The 23,528-nt window shown below is 53.0% G+C and overlaps 1 protein-coding gene across 2 annotated transcripts; it reads left to right on the forward strand.

The window, feature by feature from the left end:
* The first annotated feature begins 1,559 nt into the window (after window positions 1-1,559).
* Window positions 1,560-23,521, forward strand: Prkaca (protein kinase cAMP-activated catalytic subunit alpha). Of its 2 annotated transcripts, none has more exons than XM_028858624.1 (10): window positions 1,560-1,814; window positions 9,329-9,390; window positions 9,886-10,014; window positions 13,904-14,002; window positions 15,566-15,648; window positions 17,694-17,820; window positions 17,907-18,002; window positions 18,128-18,250; window positions 21,886-22,050; window positions 22,373-23,521. In XM_028858624.1, the coding sequence occupies exons 1-10, from the start codon at window positions 1,769-1,771 to the stop codon at window positions 22,496-22,498; spliced, it is 1,056 nt and encodes a 351-aa protein (XP_028714457.1). In that variant the 5' UTR covers window positions 1,560-1,768; the 3' UTR covers window positions 22,499-23,521. The 2 variants fall into 2 exon arrangements, with proteins under 2 accessions (XP_028714457.1, XP_037061925.1); XM_037206030.1 differs by lacking the exon at window positions 1,560-1,814 and adding an exon at window positions 5,437-5,638.
* The last annotated feature ends 7 nt before the right edge of the window (window positions 23,522-23,528 follow it).

A 23,528-nucleotide genomic window follows, 5' to 3' on the forward strand; every position in this document is an offset into this window, starting at 1 on the left:
AGGACACACACAGCCACAATTTAGATAATTTCACTTAGCTATGGTGTAACTCCCCAAATCAGAGATGGAGCATTTGGCTCTTCTGGCAGCTCCCATAATCCAGAGAAGCCCTACTCGGGCAGGGTACTTACCTACTGGTGGACTGCAACTGAACTAGTAGCAGGAGTGCTTAAGTTGCTGGCTTAGAAGTTGGGTATGAACTGCCGAGCACAGCATTGAGTCTATGGGTATATGTTGCTAAGAACCAGCTACCCTTTGGGGTCAGGAAAAGCTAGCTCATTGTCCCTCGGCACCTTCCACCCTGGCCACCCTCCACTGCAGAGGTTCTCTGGTGGGAGTTGGGATAGCTTTGTTTCCCAGAGTACATTTAGCAGTATCTGGAGATGTTTATGTTGCCTCAGACAGCAGAAGATCGAGGTGTACTAGCATCCAGCGTGCTAAGGGAGGGTTCCGAACACCAACCTAGTGTGTAGGAGACCCCTTCCTACACACTGAGCAGAGTGCTCAGGCCCGTGGTGTCAGTGGCGCAGTGGGAAACTGACCATGTTCTGGCAGCTCAGACTTGAAAGAGCACCCTGGGCAAGGTACAACGCTTGCTTAGCAGCTGGTAGGCATTGTGTTCAACCCCTGCATTTTATAAATATAAAATTTAAAGATGGGCATTCAGAAGGAAAGAGAATGGTTCCCCACCTGCCCCCAGGGGGCAGGTTACACTGGCAATGTCCAGGCAAATGGAGATTAGTTAAGAGCAAGGAACCAGTCTGACCATTCCTCCTCCAGTACCAACGTGCTGAGAAGGAGAAGTCATGTACTTGGCCAGTGTTATTTCTTTTCAGGGGCCTAGGGCTGGCCCACAGCAGACGGTGAACGTTGAGAGCGCCCTCCCAGCCTGCCCTCACTTCTGGGTCCAGCAACCTCTTGCAGCTCCGGTTGTGGCGAGAGCAAACAAGGCGAACCCCGAGCTGGCCGGGTCACGGCTGCCGAGCGCCAGGCCTTATGAATGACGCCGAACGGCGCCCGGCGACCTCTGACCCGCGGCGCCAGCCGGCCCCTCCCCCGCTGGCAGGTGGACAAGCCGCTGCGCCGGCCCGCCGTGGCGTCAACCTCCGCTGGCCCATGGCCGCCGCCGCACTGGGCAGGGGCGGGAGACTGCAGCGCTCACGGTGCCACACGGGCGTCCGCCGGGGCCGCCTCCCGCACCTCGCAGCGCCTGTCGCCCGGCTACCCTCCAGCCGCCGCCGCCGCAGCCGCCGCCCCGCCCGCTGCCCGGGCCTCAGCCTGCGCAGCTGCCCCGCCCTCTCACCCCGAGACTGACACTGACCGGGGCCGTGCGTCTCAGCCAATCGGCGGCCTCGCAGAGCGAGTTTGGCCAATCACATGCGTCCGCCCGCCCGACGATGGCCCCACGAGCCCGTGAGTGGCTGAGCGACTGCAACTCGCGTCATGCATGCGGCAGCCTATGGTAGCGCGGGAAGGTTTCAGAGGGCCAATGGACAGCGGCGCGGGGCTGTCAGTCAGGGAGGCCTGAACCAATGGGTGGCGGGCTGCGGGGGCGTCACGGACAGAGGACTTGGGCTGAGGCTCCCCCGCGGGCGGGCGCAGAGAGACGCGGGAAGCAGGGGCTGGGCGGGGGTCGTGGCGCCGCAGCCAGCGCAGCCAGCCCCAGGGGCCGCCGCCTCTGCTGCCCAGCGCGCTCCGGGGCCGCCGGCCGCCTTAGCACCCACCGCGCCGCAGCTCCGGGACCGGCCCCGGCCGCGACGCCGCCGCGATGGGCAACGCCGCCGCCGCCAAGAAGGGCAGCGAGCAGGAGAGCGGTGAGTTCCCGGCCGTCACCCTGATCTCTGCTGCGTGCGGCCTGCCCGTGCTCTGCTCATCACTGCATGCCCATCCCCCATGTGCCCCCCCCAATCCTGCCCGCCTGCACCCCTGTCTGCTGCCTGTCCACGCTGGGGTCCGAGCACCGCAGAGGTACCTTGCCCCCGGTTGGGCCCCCGTGTCCATGGCCTACCATCCCCCACTGCAAAGGCCGTGCCCCCCCACCCAGCTGTCACTGCCAACCATTGCATGTATGACCGCCGGGGCCCCAGATGGGGCCCTGTCACCACCCCACCCCCTCCTCCTAGTCCCTTTTCCCAGATTCTAATCCCCCCACAGACTTCGTCACTCACCTTTTCCACACAGAGCCCCAATGCCTGACCCTGATCCAGGCTCCTGCCAGTCTTGGGAGTGCTGTGGTCCACCCTGCAGGGACCTTGGCCACTTGGTGACCACACCCCTCCCCCTCCAGCCCCCGCCATCTTTCTCCTAACCACAGCCCCCACCTCCAAGCCCCCCTGCCCCATGAGCATTTCCCAGGAACACCTCCTGCATTGTTTTCTCCTTCTGTGTCACTTGGCATGGGGGACAAGATCTTTCTGGGTCCCTCTGCCCCTTTCAGCCTGTCACTCTGCCTCCTCCATGTAAGCGTCTGGCTCTGGCTGGGGTGGCAGACTGTTTATGAACCTAGAGAGCGGCTTCTGCGCTTCCAGATCCAAGTTTGAGCTGGTCTCGTCCAGAGCCATTGCGTCTGTCCTCTTTCTTGGGTTGCGTGTGAGGGGAATCGGCAGAGCACCCTCCCATCTCCTGGCCTGAGCTCTGGGTTCCTTGGAAGGCCCCTCAATAAATGGTCATTTCACAACGGCGGTTCTGTCATTGACCCGGTCCCTGGGGCTGCTTCACTCCTGGTTCAAGGCTGAGAGGGAAATGTCGTGTTAGCGAGGGCTCATTCGGCTTGAATTCGGATGGTCAGAAAGAGGATCGCAAGGGTAGCGCAATGCCATCCAGCAGTAGGTGACAGCTAGTGATTTGGCTTGTTGAGGACAGGTGGATTCTGTGCAAACCAGGACGCCCCCAAAGGGAGGTGTGTTCCACCCCTCTCCACCCCTAAACATGCTGAATTTTTCCAGCCAAGGAAAGAAACTGATTCTGTATTTGAAATACCTTCAGAAAGGGCCTTGTGCCCTGTTCCCAATACTTACATCTCTTAAAATGATGTAACTCCAAGCTAAAGCTGGACTGCCACTGAGAACCCCTTCAGTTACCCAGAAATAGTCAGACCTCCCAAAAAGGGAGGCTATGACCAGCTCTGCCCTTCTCAGTGTCTGGGTCCTCAGAATGCCACCGAAGCCCAAGAACCTTCTGCCCCTCCCCCCCTTTCAAACAGCAGAGCAGCCTTAAGAGGCCTGGCATGTCACCGATGGGCGGGGGACAGAGAGGCAAGTGCTTGTAGTTGAGGGCTTGATGACAGAGGAGCAGGTGGGTAGTGCCCAAAAAGGTCTTGGGCTTGAGCTTGGAGGGGCCCAGGCGGAAGGGGAGGGGCCAGCCCCCTTGGCAGGTGAGGCCCACCAGGAGGTAGATGGTCCTGGCAGTGGGCTGTATGTTGCAGTGGCCCTTCTGAAAGTTGAGGAGACAGTGCTAGAAAGGCCTGAAGCATATCGGACAGATTCAGCAGGACCTAATGCCGCAGAGGGGGAATAGCCCAAGGAAGAGATCAGAGTCTCCGAGCTGGCCAGCTCTTTCATGGGGATGAAATCCCAGCTGCTGTTCATCGGGCATCCAAGAGGACTAACTAAAATGGTCTCCACAGACACACTTATTTTGATGATTTTTGTCCAAATGAGCCATCTGAATTGGGCACGGATGAGAGCATACAGGCAGAATTCACACCCAGATCTGTCTACCAGCAGATATCCTGGACCCCACAAAGTCTCAACTCAGACATTCCTTTGCTTGTTTTGGGTTTTTCAGACAGGGTCTCACTGTATAGCTCCAAATGGCCTGGAACTTGGTCAAATAGACCAAGCTGGCTTCAAACTCATAGAGAGATCCACCCATCGCTGCCTCCTGTGCTGGGATTAAAGGCATGCATCTCCATGTCCAGCCTTTAACCCAGACATTCCTAAGGTACCTTCACAGGAGTTAAACCCCAGCCATACTTTCTTAATTTAAAATGATAAAAACAAACCGTGAATAATAGTGCATATTGGTATTTCCAGCAATTCATGAGGCTGAGGCAAAAGGGCTGTTTGAGCCCAACAGTTAAAGGCTAACTTGGGTGACAGCGAGATCCTATATCAAAATACAAATAAAACCCGTGTTCATCGAGGTGGCTCAGCAGGTAAAGATGCTTGCTGCCGACATGCCAGTCTGCATCGTCTTCTGGTGCGAGGAGAGAACTGACTCCTACAAGTTGTCCTCTGACCTCCACAAGGATGTGTGTGCACACAGAATACACGTAAAAAATTAAAAATATAAAACAGGCACAGCGACTCACGTCTGTAACAAGCAAAAGAGGGAGTGTGAGGCAGAAGGACCTGAGTTTGAGGTCAACCTGGGCTACAAAGGAGACATGGCCTTTAAAAAAAAAAAGTAAAAGTAAAAACTTGACTCGTTTTTGCTCATAGGCCCTAAGCTATCACAGTCTAAGATTGCCTGCTGTAGTCTCTGATAAACATTAAAACACAACGTAACTAAACGGAAGTGGCCTGTCAACCTTGACAACCTTGAGGCCTGTCAACCTGGCTACCTGGGAGGCTAAAGCAAGAGAATCTTAAATTCTAAGGTTGCCTGGACAGCTTAATGAGAAGCTATTTCAAAATAAAAGTAAATAAGAGCCGGAGATGCGGCTCAGTGGTACAGTGCTGGCACAGAAGGTCCGAGGCCCTAGTTCAACCCTCAGTACCACTAAAAAACAAATAATGTGTTCTGCTCCTGAGACCTAGTCAGACTGGGGAGACATCCCTCTGCCCCAAAGAGGAAGACCCTTCGGGAAGCTTCTTAGAGGAAGGGGGGAAGCTGGGGCAGTAGCCACACCAGCCTGCAGGGGGCACCTGCATTTCATCTGCCGCATGCCTGCCCCACTGGAGTTGGGAAGATGCCTAAGCCTTCCGAGGCACCACACAGGCATCGTGTAGCCACTGCACTGCCATCTCGGTGCCAGGCAAGGCAGGGTGGGCTTCTCCTTGACCAGGAGGGTCTAGAAGCAGCCCAGCATGGAACAGGATAAGGGGAGTCTGCGCCCTAAAATGACACAGATGTTGATGGCCACGGTGAGAAGCCTAGAGGACAGAGGGAAAAGGTCGAGCCCCAGGAGGCTGTCAGCGCAGACAGGCCAAGTGGGGCTCAGGTCTCAGCTGGTACACACCTCAGGGAGTTGAGCCACAGGAAAACGGCAGGAGTGCTGAGAGGAACCCCAAAGACAAGGCAAGTCGATCCAGTCGCTGAGGAAAAGACACCCTCGGACGTTCTTGGATGGAAAGAATTGTTGCCTTAAACATCCTATAGAGGCTCAAAAGGGTCAAACCCTTGTTACCATTGGCAGTTGTATGGGTGCCCAAGAGGGTCCTACCAGACAGCTTTGCCTTTTGCCCAGTCAGGCCAACAGAAGTTTGAAGGATTCTATCTGCCCTCCCCTGCACTGATTAGTCTGCAGGTCGAGTTTCTCCTCCTGTTCCCACCCTACAACTCCCTGGCTCCCCCTACAGTCAGGGCCCTGAAGACTGGCAGCCAGACCGGTGCGGCAGATCTTATGAGGCTTCCCAGCCACCGTAGTGCTAGTGCCCTGAGAAAGACTGAGTGATGGCTTCCAGCTCCAACGATGGTGAGGCTGAGCCCTGTTGCTATAGCAACTTCCTAGGCACTGTCTGCCCCTTAAGTCAGGGAAGGGCTGTGATAGGGCTTAGGGGAGCAAGTAGAGGGAAGGAGTCTGTGGGTCCTTGGGTACCCCTGGGAACACCTCCCTTCTTAACACCCTGGACTAGGGGGCCCGAGAGAGAAGAGGGATGAATGGTCCATTTCAGACCAAAGCAGATGGTCTGTCCAGAGTGGGGTTCCAGCTCAGACAGGGCCATGAGTAGTCCCACCCAGTTTTGATATTCAGCCCAGAATGAAGATTGGTCCACCCTAGACCACCCTAGTCCGGCTTGGTACCCTGAACCCTGCCCAGAGAGAGATGAGACCCAGTGTTAGGGGGTCCTCTTCAAACTGGGGGTGCAGTGTAGTGCACTCTTGCCTGCTACTATGACCCTCACATTTGAATCCAAGGTGATTTCTGTGTCTGTGGCACTGACTTTCCTAGAGGTGTCTGGAGTTTTCTCAGCACATCAAATCCAGAGAGTGGAGGCCAGTGGCACCCTTCCCTTCCAAATGAGAGAAGGCTAACAGCTGCTGAGCTACCCTCCTTGTCCACTTCCTGTCCAGCGGGGGTCCATGGGTGCCAGGCAGCCCCAGGAAGGCCACTATAGAGCTTCAGCTTTGGGAGCCTGGAAAGAAGGAAGATGATGATTAACGCTACCTTCCCCTCCCCCACCCAAGTTTAGCCATTCATTTCCGGTTTGGACTTTCATGGCTGAGAACAGAGCCAAGCACAGGGCAAGGTTTGACAGAGGCCAAGGACATCCCAGGACACCGTTCCCCTCTCGCCCCTTCAGAGGAACAAGACAGGGAACCAGATGTACCCATTTCTCTCAGGGGTAGCAAGATTTGGGGGCTCCGTGTCGAGCGGAAACTCAGAGAAGATAAGGTGGCTTTCGCCACTGTTCCCCACCCTGCCTTCCTCTCTGGCTGTTCTTTCAGCCAATTAACAAGCTCTGGGGCTTCTTTAACCTCTGGAGAACTGGGGCCTGTTGCCTGGGCCCTTAACTCCTTCACCTCTGCCCATGGGCAGTACTTTGGGCACATGGACTTCATGCAAACTGCACCATTGGGGGAGACATCCTGGGAGCCATGGGCATCCCTGGAAGGGCAGGCCAGCCAGAGGGACACCCTCTAGAGAATCTTCCCACCTCCCGCTGCCAAAGAGAGCCTCTGCAGACCTTGGCCAGCCTGGAGCAGGTGCCTTTAAATGCTTCCGTGGCAACCAACTCCTTCCCCAACTCCCAGACCTTACTAAGAGGCACTGGTTACTCCAGCAAAGAGAAGATTGCAGATAGACCCCAGGGCCACCTGGGATGGATCTGGGGTCTGGAAGTAGTGAGCATGAGGACGATGTCACCTTCCAGCTGTGGCTGCAGCTGTTCCTCTGTGCCCACCTGGCTGTCCGTTTCCTGGGTTACCTGCGCTCCACTTTCTGGGGACTAAAGCCCCAGTCAGCACCCTGAATCCTGGCTGAGAACTGATGGGCCCCAGATTGCCCCATGTTCCCTAACCCCCATGCCACACTCTGCTGGGAGAGGCAGGCAGCAGGTGAGTGTGGGGTTCCGGGGTTAGGCTTTGCTCTTGCTGTGCACCACCCCTTGGCTTTCTTGTTTATTTTTTCAGAGGCCTGCCTTGTACTTGAGATCCTCCTGTCTTAGCCTCCTAGTTCTGGGGTTCCAGCTGAGCTATTCTTCTGTGTTGTCGATCTTGGGCTAGAACCGAGGCCTTGTGCATCCTGGCAAGTGCTCTGCCCTGACTTGCAGCTCCCGTCTCTAGTCCTTCAGTACAGGTTCATGCTATCCATCCTAGGCTGGCCTTGAACTCAGAATCCTGCTGCAGCTCACAAGTCTTGATCTCACAAGCCTGTGCCATTATTCCAAGCCTGCTCTTCTCGGCACCGTCCTTCCTGCCCCCTGACCTGTCCTAGTACTAGGGAACCTGAGTCAAGAGGACTGCTCTAGCTTCAAGGACATCCTGGGCTACATAGTGTCATGTCATACTGGGCTACAGTGTAAGATCTTGTCTCAGAAAATCAAGAGAGGGGCTGGGTGTGGTTGTACATGCCTTTAATCCTATCACTCAGGAGACAGAGGCAGGAGCAGAGGAGGTGAATCTCTGTGAGTTTGAAGCTAATCTGGTCTACATAGTGAGTTCCAAGACAGTGAGGACTATGTAGAGAGGCATCCTGTCTCAAAGGAAAAAAGGAAAAAGAAATCAAGAGAGAGTATTAGCCATAGTTCTCCAAAGGGAGAGAACTGGCAGAATGAATATTTATATATGGAATTCATTAGAGTGGCTGCAGGCTGTGGTTTGGGTAGTTGTTCAGGCCTAAGACTGCATGTCCAGTAGTCCCAGTCTAGTGCTGGAGTTCTGGAAGATTCCTGGACAGCTGCTGGTCTTCAGTCTACACTGAAATCCTGAAGAAGTAGGTTCTAATATCAGCAAAGGAATACCTCAGAGACAGGACAGATGACTTTGCCTGTGCAAGTGAGGGCAAGCAGGCAGAACTCAGAGTTCCCTCCTTTTCTGTCCTTTTATGTGGCTGTCGCCAGAAGATGAGGCTCAGGTTTATGTGGATCTTCCCACCTCCAATAATCTAATAAAGAAACCCTCACAGGTGTGTCCAGCTGCTGAGGTTTCAGTTAACTCCAGATATAGTTAAGTTGCCAGGTTCACCATCACAGAGGGGATAGCTGGCATTTCTGTACCATAGACCTGGTGCTAGGCCACTGGCCAGTCCCCTTTGCCAGAATGGAATTATGACTCCCCACCACCACCCTACAAGAACATCAGTGCTGTATCCTCATTTGCTCATGTGGAAAACGGAGACCCAGAAACATCAGAACAGTTGTCCAAAGACACCGCCCACCACGATAGACAGACTCTGAACTACTGTCTTGAAGTCATGTCCCTTAGCTGCCTCTCAGTAGCTATACACAACAGTGAACTGTCTTCAGGCCTCGTTTTCCTGAGCTGTTGAGTGGGTAAAACAGATAGATGTAAGGAAGGTTGTCAGACAGATCCAATAAGAGTGTGGATGAAGTGTGTGCCCCAACCAGTCACCAGGGACAGCGTCTACATTAGGAAATGAGATGCTGGCCTCAGGATGCTGCAGGCGCCAGGGAGGAGCGTGCCTGAAGGGAGGCACTCGGTGAAGCAGCTCGGGGCAAGAGCTCTCCCCTCCACAAAGACAGGCACAGAGCCAGTGGAGGCCAAGGTGACAGCTGAGCCCCCCCCCCCCAAGAGCGCCTGCTACACTAGCCCCACAGGCCTCCACCAGGGCCTGGCCTCAACAGACAAGCAGCCAGATCAGAGGCTATAAATACCTCAGCTGGCACAGCCCTGGCCAAGGAATGTCAGTGCTAGGGAGTCGGGTGGGGTGGGCTGTGTGCCTCTCGCTCGATCTCGTGTGCCCCTGAGTCTCCATGAACCTTATTTAGGAATTACCAGAATCTGGGACCCACCTCTGTAATTAAAGGGGTACTCAGGCCCCAGCCTAGTCAAGAGTCCCCAAGTTGCCTCTAGCCTCCCCCAAAGACACTGGTAAAATATCAGACTCTGGCTTGAAACAGCTGCACCCAGTTTCCACCAGAGTGGAAAGACTTTATGTGCCTTGAGGCAGCCCACTCCGCCTAACCTTCTCCTCTCTCCCCAGTGAAAGAGTTCCTCGCCAAGGCCAAGGAAGACTTCCTGAAAAAATGGGAGAGTCCTTCTCAGGTAAGCTCCTCAAATGAGCAGTTCCCAGGGGACAGTGCCTGGCTCTGTCACCGTGTGACCTACCCAGCCCCACCCCAGCCCTTCCAGCATGCCCACACTGACCCCTGCTCATCCCCAGGCCCCCCCCCCCCCCCCCCACACCCCTGCTCATCCCAGGCCCCCACCCCAGCCCCTTCCAACATGCCCACGCTGACCCCTGCTCATCCCCAGGCCCCCACCCCAGCCCCTTCCAGCATGCCCACGCTGACCCCTGCCATCCCCAGGCCCCCACCCCGCTGTACCCTTGCACCTGGCAGCCCCTGCTCGCCATGCAGCTGCCAGCAACTCCTGGGCCCCAGGCCAGGGCCGGATCTGGCCCCTGCCACCCTGCCTGGAAGAATGTCCCCTGGGTCATCTCCACCCACTCCCCAGGGCCCCCTCTGCCGGTGACATAGGGGACTCCCTAGCCCAGAAACTGGAGAAGTGGCCCCTGACCCCTCCCACCCCTGCCTACAGAACACAGCCCAGTTGGATCACTTCGATAGAATCAAGACCCTCGGCACCGGCTCCTTCGGGCGAGTGATGCTTGTGAAGCACAAGGAGACGGGCAACCACTTTGCCATGAAGATCTTGGACAAACAGAAGGTAAGATGACCGGCTGCCAGGCGTTCCCGTCTCTGGCCACCAGACCCATGCCAAGCCCACCACCACTCACCAGCTGCCAGCTCCAAGGGCTCCACAAGTAATAGATCCAGTCAGCTATAAATTAGCAATGCAGCCCTCCCCTGCGCCTCAGGTCTTAGAAAGGTCCAATGCAGCTTGGCCTTGCCACATGCGCACTACCGTGCTGCGTCCATGAGAGTGAAGGGGTGTGTACATCTTCTCTGACATTGTAAGTATTCCATTGCTGGTTTAATGTCTACTGCTGGGGTGCAGCTCAGAGGCAGAGCACTTGGCCAGCATTCTCAAGGCTCATCCTCACCTCTGCAAAAGATGAAATAAGTGGGAAAGGGTGTGAGGTTCACAGAGTTGCTGCACCCACGGGCCAGAGCTCTGCAGACTTGACCATCTGTACTCAGCAGTGTCTTTGAACCTGTCCCCGTGAGTACTCAGCCACATGTGTGTCCCCTGATCCTCCACAGTCTGTCAGACCCAAAGGTGTGCCAGGTGTGTGCCGCTCCACAAGGGCAGCCAGGATCTTCTGGAAAAAGTAAAGTTTACACAGAAGTTGTTTGTTGGTTTTTTCCAAGATAGAGCTCTGTGTAGCACTCCGTAGACCAGGCTGGACTTGAGCTGACAGAGATTCTCCTGCCTCTGCCTCCTCAGTGCTGGTATTAAAGACATGGGCCGCTATCACTTGGCTTACACAAAAGTCCTTTAAAAAATGTAAAAACTCTGTGTGTGTGTGTGTGTGTGTGTGTGTGTGTGTGTGTGTGTGTGTGTGTGTGTGTGTGTGTGTGTCTGTGTGTCTGTGTGTCTGTGTGTGTCTTGTTGACCAGCTGTCTCAAAACAATGAGGTAGAGACGGGAGTAGAGACGGCTGGGTGAGTTAAAGGTGCTCATCACCAAGCATGGTGGCTTTAGTTCAGCCCCAGGACCCAGGTGGTAGAAGGAGAGAACCACTCCTTCAAGTTGTCCTCTGACCAAGATCGAGTGTCCTCTGATCCCTACAAGTGTGTCGTGGCACAAGCATGTACCCCCCCACACACACACACACATACAAGAAGTGAATTTAAAGAAAAAAACTTAATGAGTTGAAGGATCAATCTCGGGCAAGCCTGAGAATCAGAGTTCAGTCCCACACAGAGTTCAGTGCACACAAAGCCCAGCACAGCAGCGCTGTCTGTACCAGCACCTCCTACAGTGAGAGAGGGCAGGGACCGAGAGTCCCTGAGCTCCAGGGCATCCAGCCTCTCAGGCAGCAGCAGACAAGATGGAAGGTAAGGCCCTACACCACCCCTGGTCAGTCCCCAGAGCACCATGCAAGTCACCCCCACCCGTCCCAGCACCATGGTCATAGGTGCACAGCACCACACCTGGTCAGTCCCCAGAGCACTGTGGTTATAGATGCACAGCACCACACCTGGTTTCCACATGGGTTCCAGGATCTGAACTCAGATCCTCATTCCTGTGCAGTGGACACCTTACCCACTAAGCCATCCCTCAGTCCCTCTAAAAGTCCATAAAGACTTCTTAAAACTGTGTACGGGCATGTGTGTGTGTGTGTGTGTGTGTGTGTGTGTGTGTGTGTGTGTGTGTGCGCGCGCGCGCGTGCCTGCCTGAGGGTGTGTTTGTAGGTACCCATGGCAGCTAGAGGCATTGGATCCCCCAGGAGCTAGAGTTACAGGCATTTGCGAGCCCCTGACATGGGTGCTAGGAATCAAACCCCAGGGCTGTGCAAGATGAGGTCACACTTTTGTGACCTCTGAGCCACCTGTCCAGACCCAGGAAGATGTCTGACTCCCGTTCGATGCTGACACAGAAACACAGCACAAGGCACACAGTTTTCTTTGTGAATTTACTTCTGTTTATGTGTGCTCCTGGAAATTAAATCTGGACCTTTCACACTCGAGGCAACTGCTCTACCACTGAGCTGCGCCTGCAGCCTAACGGGGATTTCTACATTTTCTAGCCATCCCATCAAAAGCATATTAGAAACAGGTGAAATTCTTTTTTTTTTTCTGTCCAATTGCTAGGGCTAAAACTCGAGACCTTCCACCTGTTGATCAAGGGCTCTCCCACTGGCTGCAGGCGCAGCCCTGGAATTCATTTTAGACATGTTTTGCGATCAATACAGTGGATCTGTCACAGTCATTTCTATGCTACCAGTGTATGTGAAGTGGATTGGCTGGTTGGTTTTGAGTCCAAGTCTCATCTATCAAAGCCTAGCTTTAAATTCTATGTAGCCAAGGCTAGCCCTGAGCTCCTAGTGCTCTGGTTTGTGAACCACACTGTCACATCAGCCTCAACTGCTGCTGCTGCTGCTTGTTTTGCTTGTTGTTACTTTTTTTTTTTTTTAATTTCAGGGGGGTTTGGCGGGTGGTGAGAGCCACGGCAACAGTGGAGAGGCCAGAGGACAGTCTGCGGTTGTCCTCTCCTGCCATGGGGGCCCTAGGGGTCAAACTCAGGTCATTAGATCAAATTTGACAGCCTTGGGTTTATTTTTTACTTATTTTTTGTTTTTCGTTCTTGGTTTTTTGAGACAAGGTTTTTCTGTGTAGCTTTGGAATCTGTCCTGGATCAGGCTGGCCTCGAACTCACAGAGATCCACCTGCCTCTGCTTCCCAAGTGCTGGGATTAAAGGTGTGCACCACCACCGCCTGGTGAAAGCCTTGTTTTTAAGACAAGGTCTTGGTATGTAGCCCAGGCTGCCCTCCAACTTGAGGCCTTCCTGAATGCTGAGATTACAGGCATGCATCACTGTGCCCAGTGTGACATTTTGTGATTTTTTTTTCCATAGTAAGTAGCTTTGGAATGCTCTGTATTTTACTTTTAGGGTGTGTGTGTGTGTGTGTGTGTGTGTGTGTGTGTGTGTGTGTGTGTGTGTGTGTTTAGATAGAGTCTCATGTACCCTAGGCTGGCACTTTTAGGGTGTGTGTGTGTGTGTGTGTGTGTGTGTGTGTGTGTGTGTTTAGATAGAGTCTATGTACCTAGCTGGCTTTTGTGTGTGTGTGTGTGTGTGTGTGTGTGTGTGTGTGTGTGTGTGTTTAGATAGAGTCTCATGTACCCTAGGCTGGCACTTGTGTGTAGCCAAAGCTGTTCTTGAACTCCAGATCCTCCTGCCTCAGTCTTTCAAGTGCCTACCAAACCCAGACCGTCTTGCACCTACAAATCTATGGAGAGGCAAGAGAGAATGTAGAAACTGAAAACATTGTCATGTCACAGTTGTCTCAAATGTGCTCGAAAGTTGCTGGGCTGGGGTGGCGACATGGCTCAGCAGGTAAAGGGACCACCGAGCCTGATGGTCCAGATCTGACCTCCAGGACTCACGTGTGAAAGGGGGACTTCCTCAGCTTGTTCTCGGCCTTCACATGCATGCCTTGGCATACATAGGTTGCCCCCAACATAAATACAAATAAATTTAGAGTTTCAGCCATTGAAAGCCAATCTAGCACATGCAAAGTGCTGGGTCCCATGCCTGGCACCACAAGAGAGAAAAAAAATGCTTGCTCAGAAAAAGAAAAGCTGATTTCTAAGCCGCCATTCCTTTTGGGGCCTCTCTGGTGTCGCCAAGTCTCCCACTCTTGCAGGCAGCCTTCTCTGGTTCCCCCCACTTTCCAGATTTTTCCAGGTGCCTGATCTGGGCATGTGTAAGCCCTAGGCCTCCTCCCCCAAGATTCTTCTGGTCTGTGGGGCATCTCCACATGTTCTTTGCTCTGATTGTGTGTCATGCAAGAATCTTCAGCTCTCAGCACTTAGCCAGGGCTATGGGTCTCTGGACTATTCTGGCTAAAGTCATGGTCCTCGCTCCCATACCCCTGGTTCTGACCAAGGCTAGGAGATGAGGCTCCTCCCACACCTCTTCTCTGCCTCAGGTGGTAAAGCTGAAGCAGATTGAACACACGCTAAATGAAAAGCGCATCCTGCAGGCCGTCAACTTCCCGTTCCTGGTCAAACTTGAATTCTCCTTCAAGGTAAGGGCACAGCCAGGGTTTGGAGGGTGGAGGGTGGATCCTAGCCCATGCTGGGCACAGCCTCCTGATCCCCAGGGCTGGGGCCACCCACTTTCAAGGAAGAAGACCCTTGGAGGAGGAATGCCAGAAATGGGTGGACCTGGCCCTGCGTACCGGGTTCAGCTCTTCCCTTAGCTAACTGCTAGTTCAGTAACTTTGGGCACATCACCCAGCCTGAATGACCACCCTCAGAGTCACCACCCTGACTCATTCCAGGAACACAAACTGCCACTAGGCAACCAGGGAGCTGCTCCCCGCTCTGTTCTGCAGGAGAGTCACCGGCCACACTGGGCCTCGCTCTTCTCATCTGTGCAGTGGGCCTTAGCACAGCCCTCATGTTGTAAGGTTGTGAGAGTAAGGAGTTCTTGCAGGTGCATAAGAACCTGTGGGAACGCCTCTTAAATGGCAGTCAGCAGAGCCTGTCCCCAGAAGTTCCCCGTGCAGGAGCTGTACAGAAGTTCATAGTTTTTTTGTTTGTTTTCAAGGCAGGGTTTCTCTGTGTAGCCCTGGCTGCCCTGGATCTCGCTCTGTAGACCAGGCTGGCTTCAAATCCCGTATGCTGGGATCAAAGGCGTGCATCACCACGCCCCTCATAGTTTTTGCTTTGGTTTTTTTTTTGTTTGTTTGTTTGTTTGTTTGTTTGGAGTTTTTTGGGTTTTTTTTTGTTTTTGGTTTTGGTTTTTGGTTTTCGAGACAGGGTTTCTGTGTAGCTTTGCGCCTTTCCTGGAATTCACTCTGTAACCCAGGCTGGCCTCGAACTCACGGAGATACGCCTGCCTCTGCCTCCCGAGTGCTGGGATTAAAGGTGTGCACCACCACTGCCTGGCTTAGTTTTTGTTTTTTGAGACAGGGTCTCATTGTGTAGCTCAGGCTGGGCTAGAATTCACGATCCTCCTGCCTCAGCTTCCTGAGTGCTGGGATCACAGGTGTGCATCATCATTCCCTATCAATTTTTGTTTTGTTTGTTGTGCTGGGGATGGAACACATGGCTTTGTGTGTGGCCGACAAGTGCTCTACAACTGAACTCCATCCTCAGTCTCATGATCTTCTGTTTTTTTGGTTGTGAGCCTGGAACGGCAGGCCACCTCGCCAGCAACCTGTAATACTTTTTGTTTTGTTTTAGCAAGGCTTACGTTTTCTTCTTGCTGGCCTCAGAGTCCTCGCCCACCCCAGCGGCTGAGGCTCCAGCTGTGTGCCATCATGCCCCACAGGCTGCTTTGTTCTGGGTCCTGCAGATTCTGCCTTACCTGTTTGGCAGATGTTGAAACTGAAGGTTGAGACAGTAGCCACTGCAGAACTCCAGCTGGCCAGCGGCCAGGTGCTCACTGTCTCCCCTTGTGAGAACAGAGTAGCAGCTGCCTCTTCCTGCTCCCAGAGAAAACACGGCTCCTGATGCTTGAAGCTTGGACCATTGGGAAGAGAGTGGTCACTGAGGTTTCAATGCTTACCCCTCCAGGCCACTGTGGTCTTCAGCTGGGGCCCAGTGGCTGGAGACAGGGTCTTGACTCACTTTGCCTCCCACAGGACAACTCAAACTTGTACATGGTCATGGAGTATGTGCCTGGTGGGGAGATGTTCTCCCACTTACGGCGGATCGGAAGGTTCAGGTAAGCAGGCTCCAACCCTGCCACCCCAGGGGCCACCATCCAGGGACATGCAGGAGTCTAGTCTGCTTAGAAATGGAAAGTGATGTCTCTGGGTTCTGGTGGGATTTTGTTTTGTTTTATTTATTTATTTATTTATCTATTTATTTTGCGTGTGTGTGTGTGTGTGTGTGTGTGTGTGTGTGTGTGTGTGTGTGTGTGTGTGTTGTTTATTGACGGGGTCTTGCTCTATAGCCAAAGCTGGTCTTTGGCTCAAGATCCTCTTGGTCCTATCTCCTGAGTGCTGATGTGACAGGCAGCTGTCGTCACACTCAGCCCCTGTGGGTTTGTTCCTGTTTTGCTAAGCAATTTGTGATGTTTCAGCCAGCCAAGCTGAGTGACCAGCACAGAAAGGGGGAAAAAAAAAGAGAGATCGTACTATGTAGCCCAAGCTAGCCTTCAAATCCTAGGCTGGCTCCGTTCTCCTCCCTCAGCTTCCTGGAACCACAGAAACCCACCATTGCACCTAGCTAGATTTTTTTTAATCAGTGCATAATTTTATGTGGTTTTAAATTTTATACTAATATATTACTTGACAACTAGATATAAATATATTTTATATACACTAAAATTCAAACATCTTGTCAAGTGTGGTGGTGCACACCTCTAATCCTAGCACTGAGGATGTCGAGGCAGGAGAATCAGGAGTTTGAGGCTAGCCGAGGCTACATAAAAAGCCCCTGGCTCAAACACAAGCAACTACCTTCAAAACAAAGTCAAACAGTGAAGTCTTCGTGTGCCGTTGTGAGGCTTGCCTGAGTCAGAAGAGCACCTTTCCTCGTTTCTTTCTGACTCTGTCTTTCGGGTGCTGGCCGACCCTGAGCATGATTTTCTGGTACCTTGTGCTTCCTTTTCTCTAAAGCCCTTCTCCCGTCCTGTGGCTGCCCTCCCTGCTGGTGACTCCCACAGCGAGGCTTTCCCCTTCACTTTCCTCTGGGCAGCTGCTGAGACTCGCAGCTCACTTCCCCTGGGTGTTCTAAAAGTCGTCCTCATTTTCTGAACGTCAGCTTTGCCTGACTTTGCAAAAGCAAACAGACAAGACCTGTAGTCCTTGGTGGTTGACCCTGTGAGGTACTTGGGGGTTATCTTTGTTTTTGAGACAGAGTCTTTTTTTTTTTTTTTTTTTTTTTTTTTTTGGTTTTTCGAGACAGGGTTTCTCTGTGTAGCTTTCCTGGAGCTCACTTGGTAGCCCAGGCTGGCCTCGAACTCACAGAGATCCACCTGGCTCTGCCTCCCGAGTGCTGGGATTAAAGGCGTGCGCCACCACCGCCCGGCAGAGTCTCATTTTGTAACTTTGGCTGGCCTGGAACTTACCATGTAGACCAGGCTGGCCCACAACTCATAGGTCTCTGGAGTGCTGGGGTTCAAGGTGTATACCATCGTGCCTGGCAAAGTGGTTTTTGTTTTGACACTTGGATGTTCCCTGGTGACTTTCTTCCAAAACTCTGATTATCAGACAAAATCCTCTTGAACTAATTTCTTGGATAAGTTGACTCCTCAGCAAGACACCTGTCCCTTCTAAGCCTTCCAGCTCAAGTTTGTTTTAGCTGAGTTTGGAATAAAATTATAGAGCTTAGAATATGGGGAGGTGGGAAGCTTGATTTTTTTGTTTTGTTTTTGACACGGTCCCACTAAGTAGTCTGGACTGGCCTAGAACTCATGATGTAGCCCAAGCTGACCTGAGACATATGCCAGTCCTTCTGCCCCTGCCTCCCAGTGCTGTGGTGACAGATATGTGCCATGCCAGGCTCCCCAGTTTTTGCACTAGAGGTTGGGTCTCAGAATGTTACCTAGGCCGTCTTTGGAATCCTGGGGTCATGTAATCCCCCTGCCTCAGCTCTCACATAGCTGGGACCACTGGTGCATGGCATCATGCCTAGCCTTGAATCTACATTTTGATTAGCTAGCCATGGGCTGTCTTGCTCTGTGGGCACACAGACCCACTTGCGGACCACTTGAGGATGTGGTCATGCTCACCGACACATCCCCTCCTGGCTTGTCCCCACCAGCGAGCCCCATGCCCGTTTCTACGCGGCGCAGATCGTCCTGACCTTTGAGTATCTGCACTCCCTGGACCTCATCTACCGGGACCTGAAGCCCGAGAACCTTCTCATCGACCAGCAGGGCTATATTCAGGTGCCCGCGGCCGGGGGAGGGCGCTCCCGGGCACATGGAAGCCTGTGGCCCTTCTTCCTACCTACTGCCCATTCTTGTGCCTACAGGTGACAGACTTCGGTTTCGCCAAGCGCGTGAAAGGCCGTACTTGGACCTTGTGTGGGACCCCTGAGTACTTGGCCCCCGAGATTATCCTGAGCAAAGTAGGCACCTCACCAGCCTGCCCCACCCCTGAGGCCTGCTCCACCTCACTAGCCTGCCCTGCCCCTGAGGAACCATCTCCTCTTCACCTTCTTGCCTCATCGAATGGCCCCCCATCTTGCTCTAGGGCTACAACAAGGCTGTGGACTGGTGGGCTCTCGGGGTCCTCATCTACGAGATGGCTGCTGGTTACCCGCCCTTCTTCGCTGACCAGCCTATCCAGATCTACGAGAAAATCGTCTCTGGGAAGGTGAGGCCAGGATATGGAGTTCAGCCCTGGAAGGAACCAAAACAGCCTTCCACATTTCCCTACCTAAGTGTGCTGTCACCAACCCATTGTCCTAACACCCAGGAGCCTGAGGCAGGAGCATCTTAAGTCTGGGGTCAGCCTGGGCCACATAGAAATTTCCAGGATAGCCTGGGCTAAATAATGAAACTCAGAAAAATCAAGGACAGGGGTGTGTGGCTCAGATACAGAGTACTTGCCCTGAATCCACAGAGGTAGGAGTATGGCTCAGTGGTAGAGCAGAGGTCTAACATGTGTTCCCCAGCAACACACACACAGAACTCTCCCTCCTGGTCTTGCTCACCCCAGAACACCACTTATTGACATAATCTGGAAGCTCCTCAAGTCAGGCTTGGTGGTGGCTCTGCCTCTCATGAGCGCACACACACTTCTCTCTCTCCTCTCATGAGCGCACACACACTTCTCTCTCACACACACACAGGTGCATGCATGCACATTGGAGCATCTATCTCACAGCTGACAGGACTGAGTTCCAAGCGTGTCAGGAAGGCTGAGCTCCATCAGAACTCTGGTTACAGAAGGTGCTGCCCTGACACCAGACCAGAGCAAACTTGTTTGGTTCCCAGGTGTTCACCGAAGCCACACCAGCAAACCTCACCCTGCTGTAGCTGTGTGCCTTTGTAGATGTGGAGTCTCCTTCGTCACTCTGGCATGGGGCACAGGGCTGTGATCTCAGCACTCTTTTGTAGCCCAAGGCAGGAGGATTGCTGAGTTCCAGACCAGCCCGGGTTACAGAGTAAAACCCTATCTCTTAACAAAGACAAAGCCAGCACTGTCCCTTTCAGGAGGACTGTTGATGTCCTCACCATCCGTTAGCCCTGGGTCACTCTTTAGCCATACCCTTGAAGAAATGGCTCCCTAGGAGAGGTAGGGAACTGAGATACAGAAAAGGAATGTGGTCCGTGAGAAGTGAGTGGAAGGGGGGGAGGGCTGAGAACCATAGCTCTGTGTGTGCAGCAGCCCTACCTAGCAGGGGAACCTGGCTGTCACCCCCTGCTTCAGCATCTTGGACCACAGCCACTAGTTGGCTCCAAGTCTCCATATGTGGTTCAACCAGTTGTGGGCACAGCCCATCCCCAAGTTCCCACCCTGTGACAACTATTGGGTGAAATCGAGACAAAATCACACTGATTGTGTGAGCCTCATTTTACCCATCTGAAAACTAGGGAATCAGCCTTCTGACTCTCTGGAAGGTTGGAAGACACCTACTCTGTGTTGTGGAACTCAGGGCTGGGCACAAAGTCTCCATTACCTATGAGTGAAATACAAACACTTTCCATCAGACAGAAGAAAAACAGCCAGGGGGGTGTGGTAGCATGTGCCTTTTTTTTTTTTTTTTTTTTTTTTTTTTTTTGAGACAAGGTCTTACTTTGTAGCCCTGGCTAGTCTAGAATTTACTGTGTAGACTAGGCTGATAGCAAACTCACAGAAATCCACCTGCCTCTGTCTCTGCTGGGATTAAATGAGTGAGCTACCACTCAGCCTTCATAAGGGCCTTTAATCCTAGCATTCAGAAGGCTAAGGCAGGAGGATTGTTGTGAGGTTAGAGAAAGAGATTTTGGGACCTGTTACAGGGTGTCACTCAGAAGAAACACAAAACAAAAAATTGAAATGTCCAAGATGGTGGCCTAGGCGGTACAAAAAAGTTCATGGAAGATTGTGAGGAGGCAGGGGGTGAGTTCCCTTTTGTCACTGGGCATTTTGTTGTTTTAAAAACAGAGTCCCAGGTTGGACTCCAGCTCCATGTGTAATCAAGGTCACCCTTGCACTCCGTCTGTCCGTCCATCCGTCCGGGTCCTGCTGCCGCCTCCCAAGTCCTGGGTTAACAGGCTTGCGCCACCGCACATGGCTGAGCATAATCCCCTTTGTAGCAATTTACAGTTCCCACGCCCCTGCCGGTGTTATCTTGTATCACAGAACCCTGGGATATCTGCCCCATGTCAGTGAGGCCGGTGCAGGCCTGGAGGGGTTAAGGGCCCTGGCCAAGGTCACACAGCCCTGTGGAAGGCAAAGCAGGGACCAGTTGGTTTGCTTTGTCTTTGTTTCCTTCCTTCCTTTTGGTCTGCTTTTCTTGCTAATCTGCCTCCCCTTCCCTCCTTTCCTCCTTCCTCCTTCCTTTTCTTCCTTTCTTTCCTTCGTTTTTTAAATATCTATTCATTGTGCATGTCCCACTGTGTCAGTGTATGTGAGTCAAGGACAACAACTTCAGTTCTCTCCTCCCACCGTGTGGGACTCGGGCATCAAACTCAGATTATGAGGCTTGGCAACAAGTACCTTTACCTGCTGAGCCACTGGCCAGGCCTTTTGTGGTTTTCCTTTACAACAGGGTCTCAGTAAGCATCCCTGGCACTCACCCTTCCAAGTGCAGGAGTGACAGGCTTGTGCCACCACCTCTGGCTCCTAGAGGCCAGTTCTTGTGGGTATCGGTCCAGAGGCTGGGTGTGTACAGAGATGTCCAAGAGCTTCTGGAGTTAGGGACCGGAAGAACTGTCCTGGCCCTGCAGGAATGCGGAGTGAGGAAATACCTGTATTTCAGAAGCCCTCAGACCCCAGCAGAGCTGCCTGAAGAATCCTCGCTGAGGATACAAGTCTACAGACCTGAGACAGAACCTCCCTACAGTTCTGTCCCTGTGACCTTGGGGTAGTAGATTCTCAGGCCTTACCCAGAGTTCACAAGCCAGCAAACCCAGAGGGGACTCAACATACATATTTTTTGTTTGCATGGCTGCCAGGGCCTAAAGGCAGAGTGCCGTGTGTGCTGGCTGCTGACCTGCTGTAGAGCTTTAGCCTAGCTCCAACGAGCCGTTTCTGTTTCTATTTACTTTATTTTTAAATTATGTGTATATTTGTGTGTCTGTATGTAGATATGTACACATGAGTGTAGGCACCCTTGGGGGCCAAAGGCATTGGATTCCCTGAGGCTAGAGTTACAGGTGGTTGTGAGCCATCATGTGGTTACTGGGAATCAAACACAGGTCCTCTGCAAGAGCAGAGCCATCAGTGAGTCACATTGATTTATTTATTTATTTATTTATGGACAAGGTCTTATGTAGCCTTGGCTGGTCTGGAACTTGCCATATAGGTCAGCGTGGCCTCAAATAGCTCACATCGCAGAGATCTGCCTGCCTCTGCCTGAGTGCTGGGACTATAGGTGAGTCAGCACACGGCAACAAGCCATCTAACAGATTCTCGCTGGAGGGCCGTTATTAGATAAAGCGGGCGCCATTCAGTCAGGGTGTAGTGGCGCCCACCTGAAGTTCTCACCCTCGGGAGGATAGGAGACAGGATCACATGGTCAAGGCCAGCTTGAGTTATTTATTCATTAAGATCCTGTGCTGCATGGTGGAGCACAAATTTAATCCCAGCACTAGGGAGGCAGAGGCAGGTAGGTCTCGAGTTCAAAGACAGCCTGGTCTGCAGATAGAGTTCCAGGACTGCCAGGGCAGAAAAACCCTGTGGGCGTGGGGGTGGGGGTGGGGGTGGGAGCAGAGAATACTGTTTCAAAAAATGGCAAAGGCAACATTCTGGACCCCCCAGGTCTGTGAGCAGCACCCCACTCTGTCTACACCCCCTTCCAGGTGCGGTTCCCATCCCACTTCAGCTCCGACTTGAAGGACTTGCTACGGAACCTTCTGCAGGTGGACCTCACCAAGCGCTTTGGGAACCTCAAGAACGGGGTCAATGACATCAAGAACCACAAGTGGTTTGCCACGACGGACTGGATTGCCATCTATCAGAGAAAGGTGGGCTTCCGTTTTCCCAGCATGGCCAGAGTGGGGGAAGGGACAGTCGGGGACAGGCTGAACAACAGAAGGCTCCCTGGAGCTGGTAAGGGACCAGACGTGATGCTGGGGTCTTCTGGCCACTTTGTGACCTTGGGCAGGAAGTATTCTCTGGGAAGTGACTTCCGTTTGGTGAGTTGGGTTGGAAAGAAGACATAATATCCTAATGTTGAGCACAGGCCTGTGTCACAAGTGTCTCCCGAATATTAAGCCGTTCATCTTTATTGTTGTAATGGTGTGAGGTCAGCTAATGAACTCTGGGTGGTTCTTGATCCCTCTCCAGGTGGAAGCTCCCTTCATACCAAAGTTTAAAGGCCCTGGGGACACGAGTAACTTTGACGACTATGAGGAGGAAGAGATCCGGGTCTCCATCAATGAGAAATGTGGCAAGGAGTTTACCGAGTTTTAGGGGTGTGCTTGTGCCCCATGGGTTTTCTTTCATTTTTTTTTCTTTTTCTTTCTTTTTTTCTGGTTGGGGGTGGGAGGGTTGGATCGAACACCAGAGGGCCCTAGAGTTCCATGCATCTAATTAACACCCACTCCACACCCCCAGGTTAGGGGGGCAGGAAAGCCAGGCACTGGGGAAGGAGCAACATGAGCTGCTCCCCTTCCTGCCACCGACATCTCCTCCCCACATCTCCGCCTGTTCTCAGTGAATTTCTCAGCTCCAGTCACACCCAGTCTTACTGGTGTAACCGAGGGCAGGGTATGGAAAGAGGGGCCTAGCCTCCACCCCCACCCCAGCACTGGACACTAAGGAGGAACAGAAACGCCAGCCTTCCCTTCCATGCAGTCCTACCTGGAAAGGGAGATTTTAGTGACATGTACAGAGGGCTGCTTGCTAGTGGGTTTTTGGGTTTTTTTGGTTTTTTTTTTTTTTTTTAAATCTTCATTTAAATTAAGTTCCACCAGTGCCTCCCATCCTCCAGACTGTCCCACCCCTCCGAAACCCCCTCGCCACTCCCCAAATCCACTCTGATGAGGCCGGGGTAGCCAACTGACTCTGTCAAGGAAGGAACTGGGCTTTGAACCTCGCCCTGAGCTGCTAGCCTCCCGGCCCCCTTTCCAGGGGTCTCATGCCAATTCTTCCGAGCATTAGCCCCTTCAGAAGCCCCTCCCCATCCTGGGCGCCTCACTTCTAGCTTAGCTGTCAGCTGTGCATCCCCACTCACTGCACCCCAAATCTGATTGTGCTTTTCTCTCAATAGAAAGGTGGGGAGCTGCTGGGGAATCACCCCAATTATCCCTGTGTTGATCCCTCTTGTAACTTCTCCCAAACAGGAGGAGCTCTCAGGCCTGGGTGGGGGCCCCGGGTGGGCGAGGGGGGCCGTTCAACCTGTGTGCTGCGAAGGATGAGACTTCCTCTTGAACAGTGTGCTGTTGTAAACATATTTGAAAACTATTACCAATAAAGTTTTGTTTTAAAATAAAAGTGTCGC

This window comes from Peromyscus leucopus, chromosome 5, assembly GCF_004664715.2.
Source record: "Peromyscus leucopus breed LL Stock chromosome 5, UCI_PerLeu_2.1, whole genome shotgun sequence".
Taxonomy (NCBI): domain Eukaryota; kingdom Metazoa; phylum Chordata; class Mammalia; order Rodentia; family Cricetidae; genus Peromyscus; species Peromyscus leucopus.

Excerpts from the sequence above, each read along its gene's own strand:
- Prkaca (XM_028858624.1), top strand. The coding sequence starts at position 1,769 with ATGGGCAACGCCGCCGCCGCCAAGAAGGGCAGCGAGCAGGAGAGCG. Across the intron at positions 9,391-9,885 it reads AATGGGAGAGTCCTTCTCAG|AACACAGCCCAGTTGGATCA; the intron begins GTAAGCTCCTCA and ends CCCTGCCTACAG. Across the intron at positions 18,251-21,885 it reads AGAAAATCGTCTCTGGGAAG|GTGCGGTTCCCATCCCACTT; the intron begins GTGAGGCCAGGA and ends ACCCCCTTCCAG.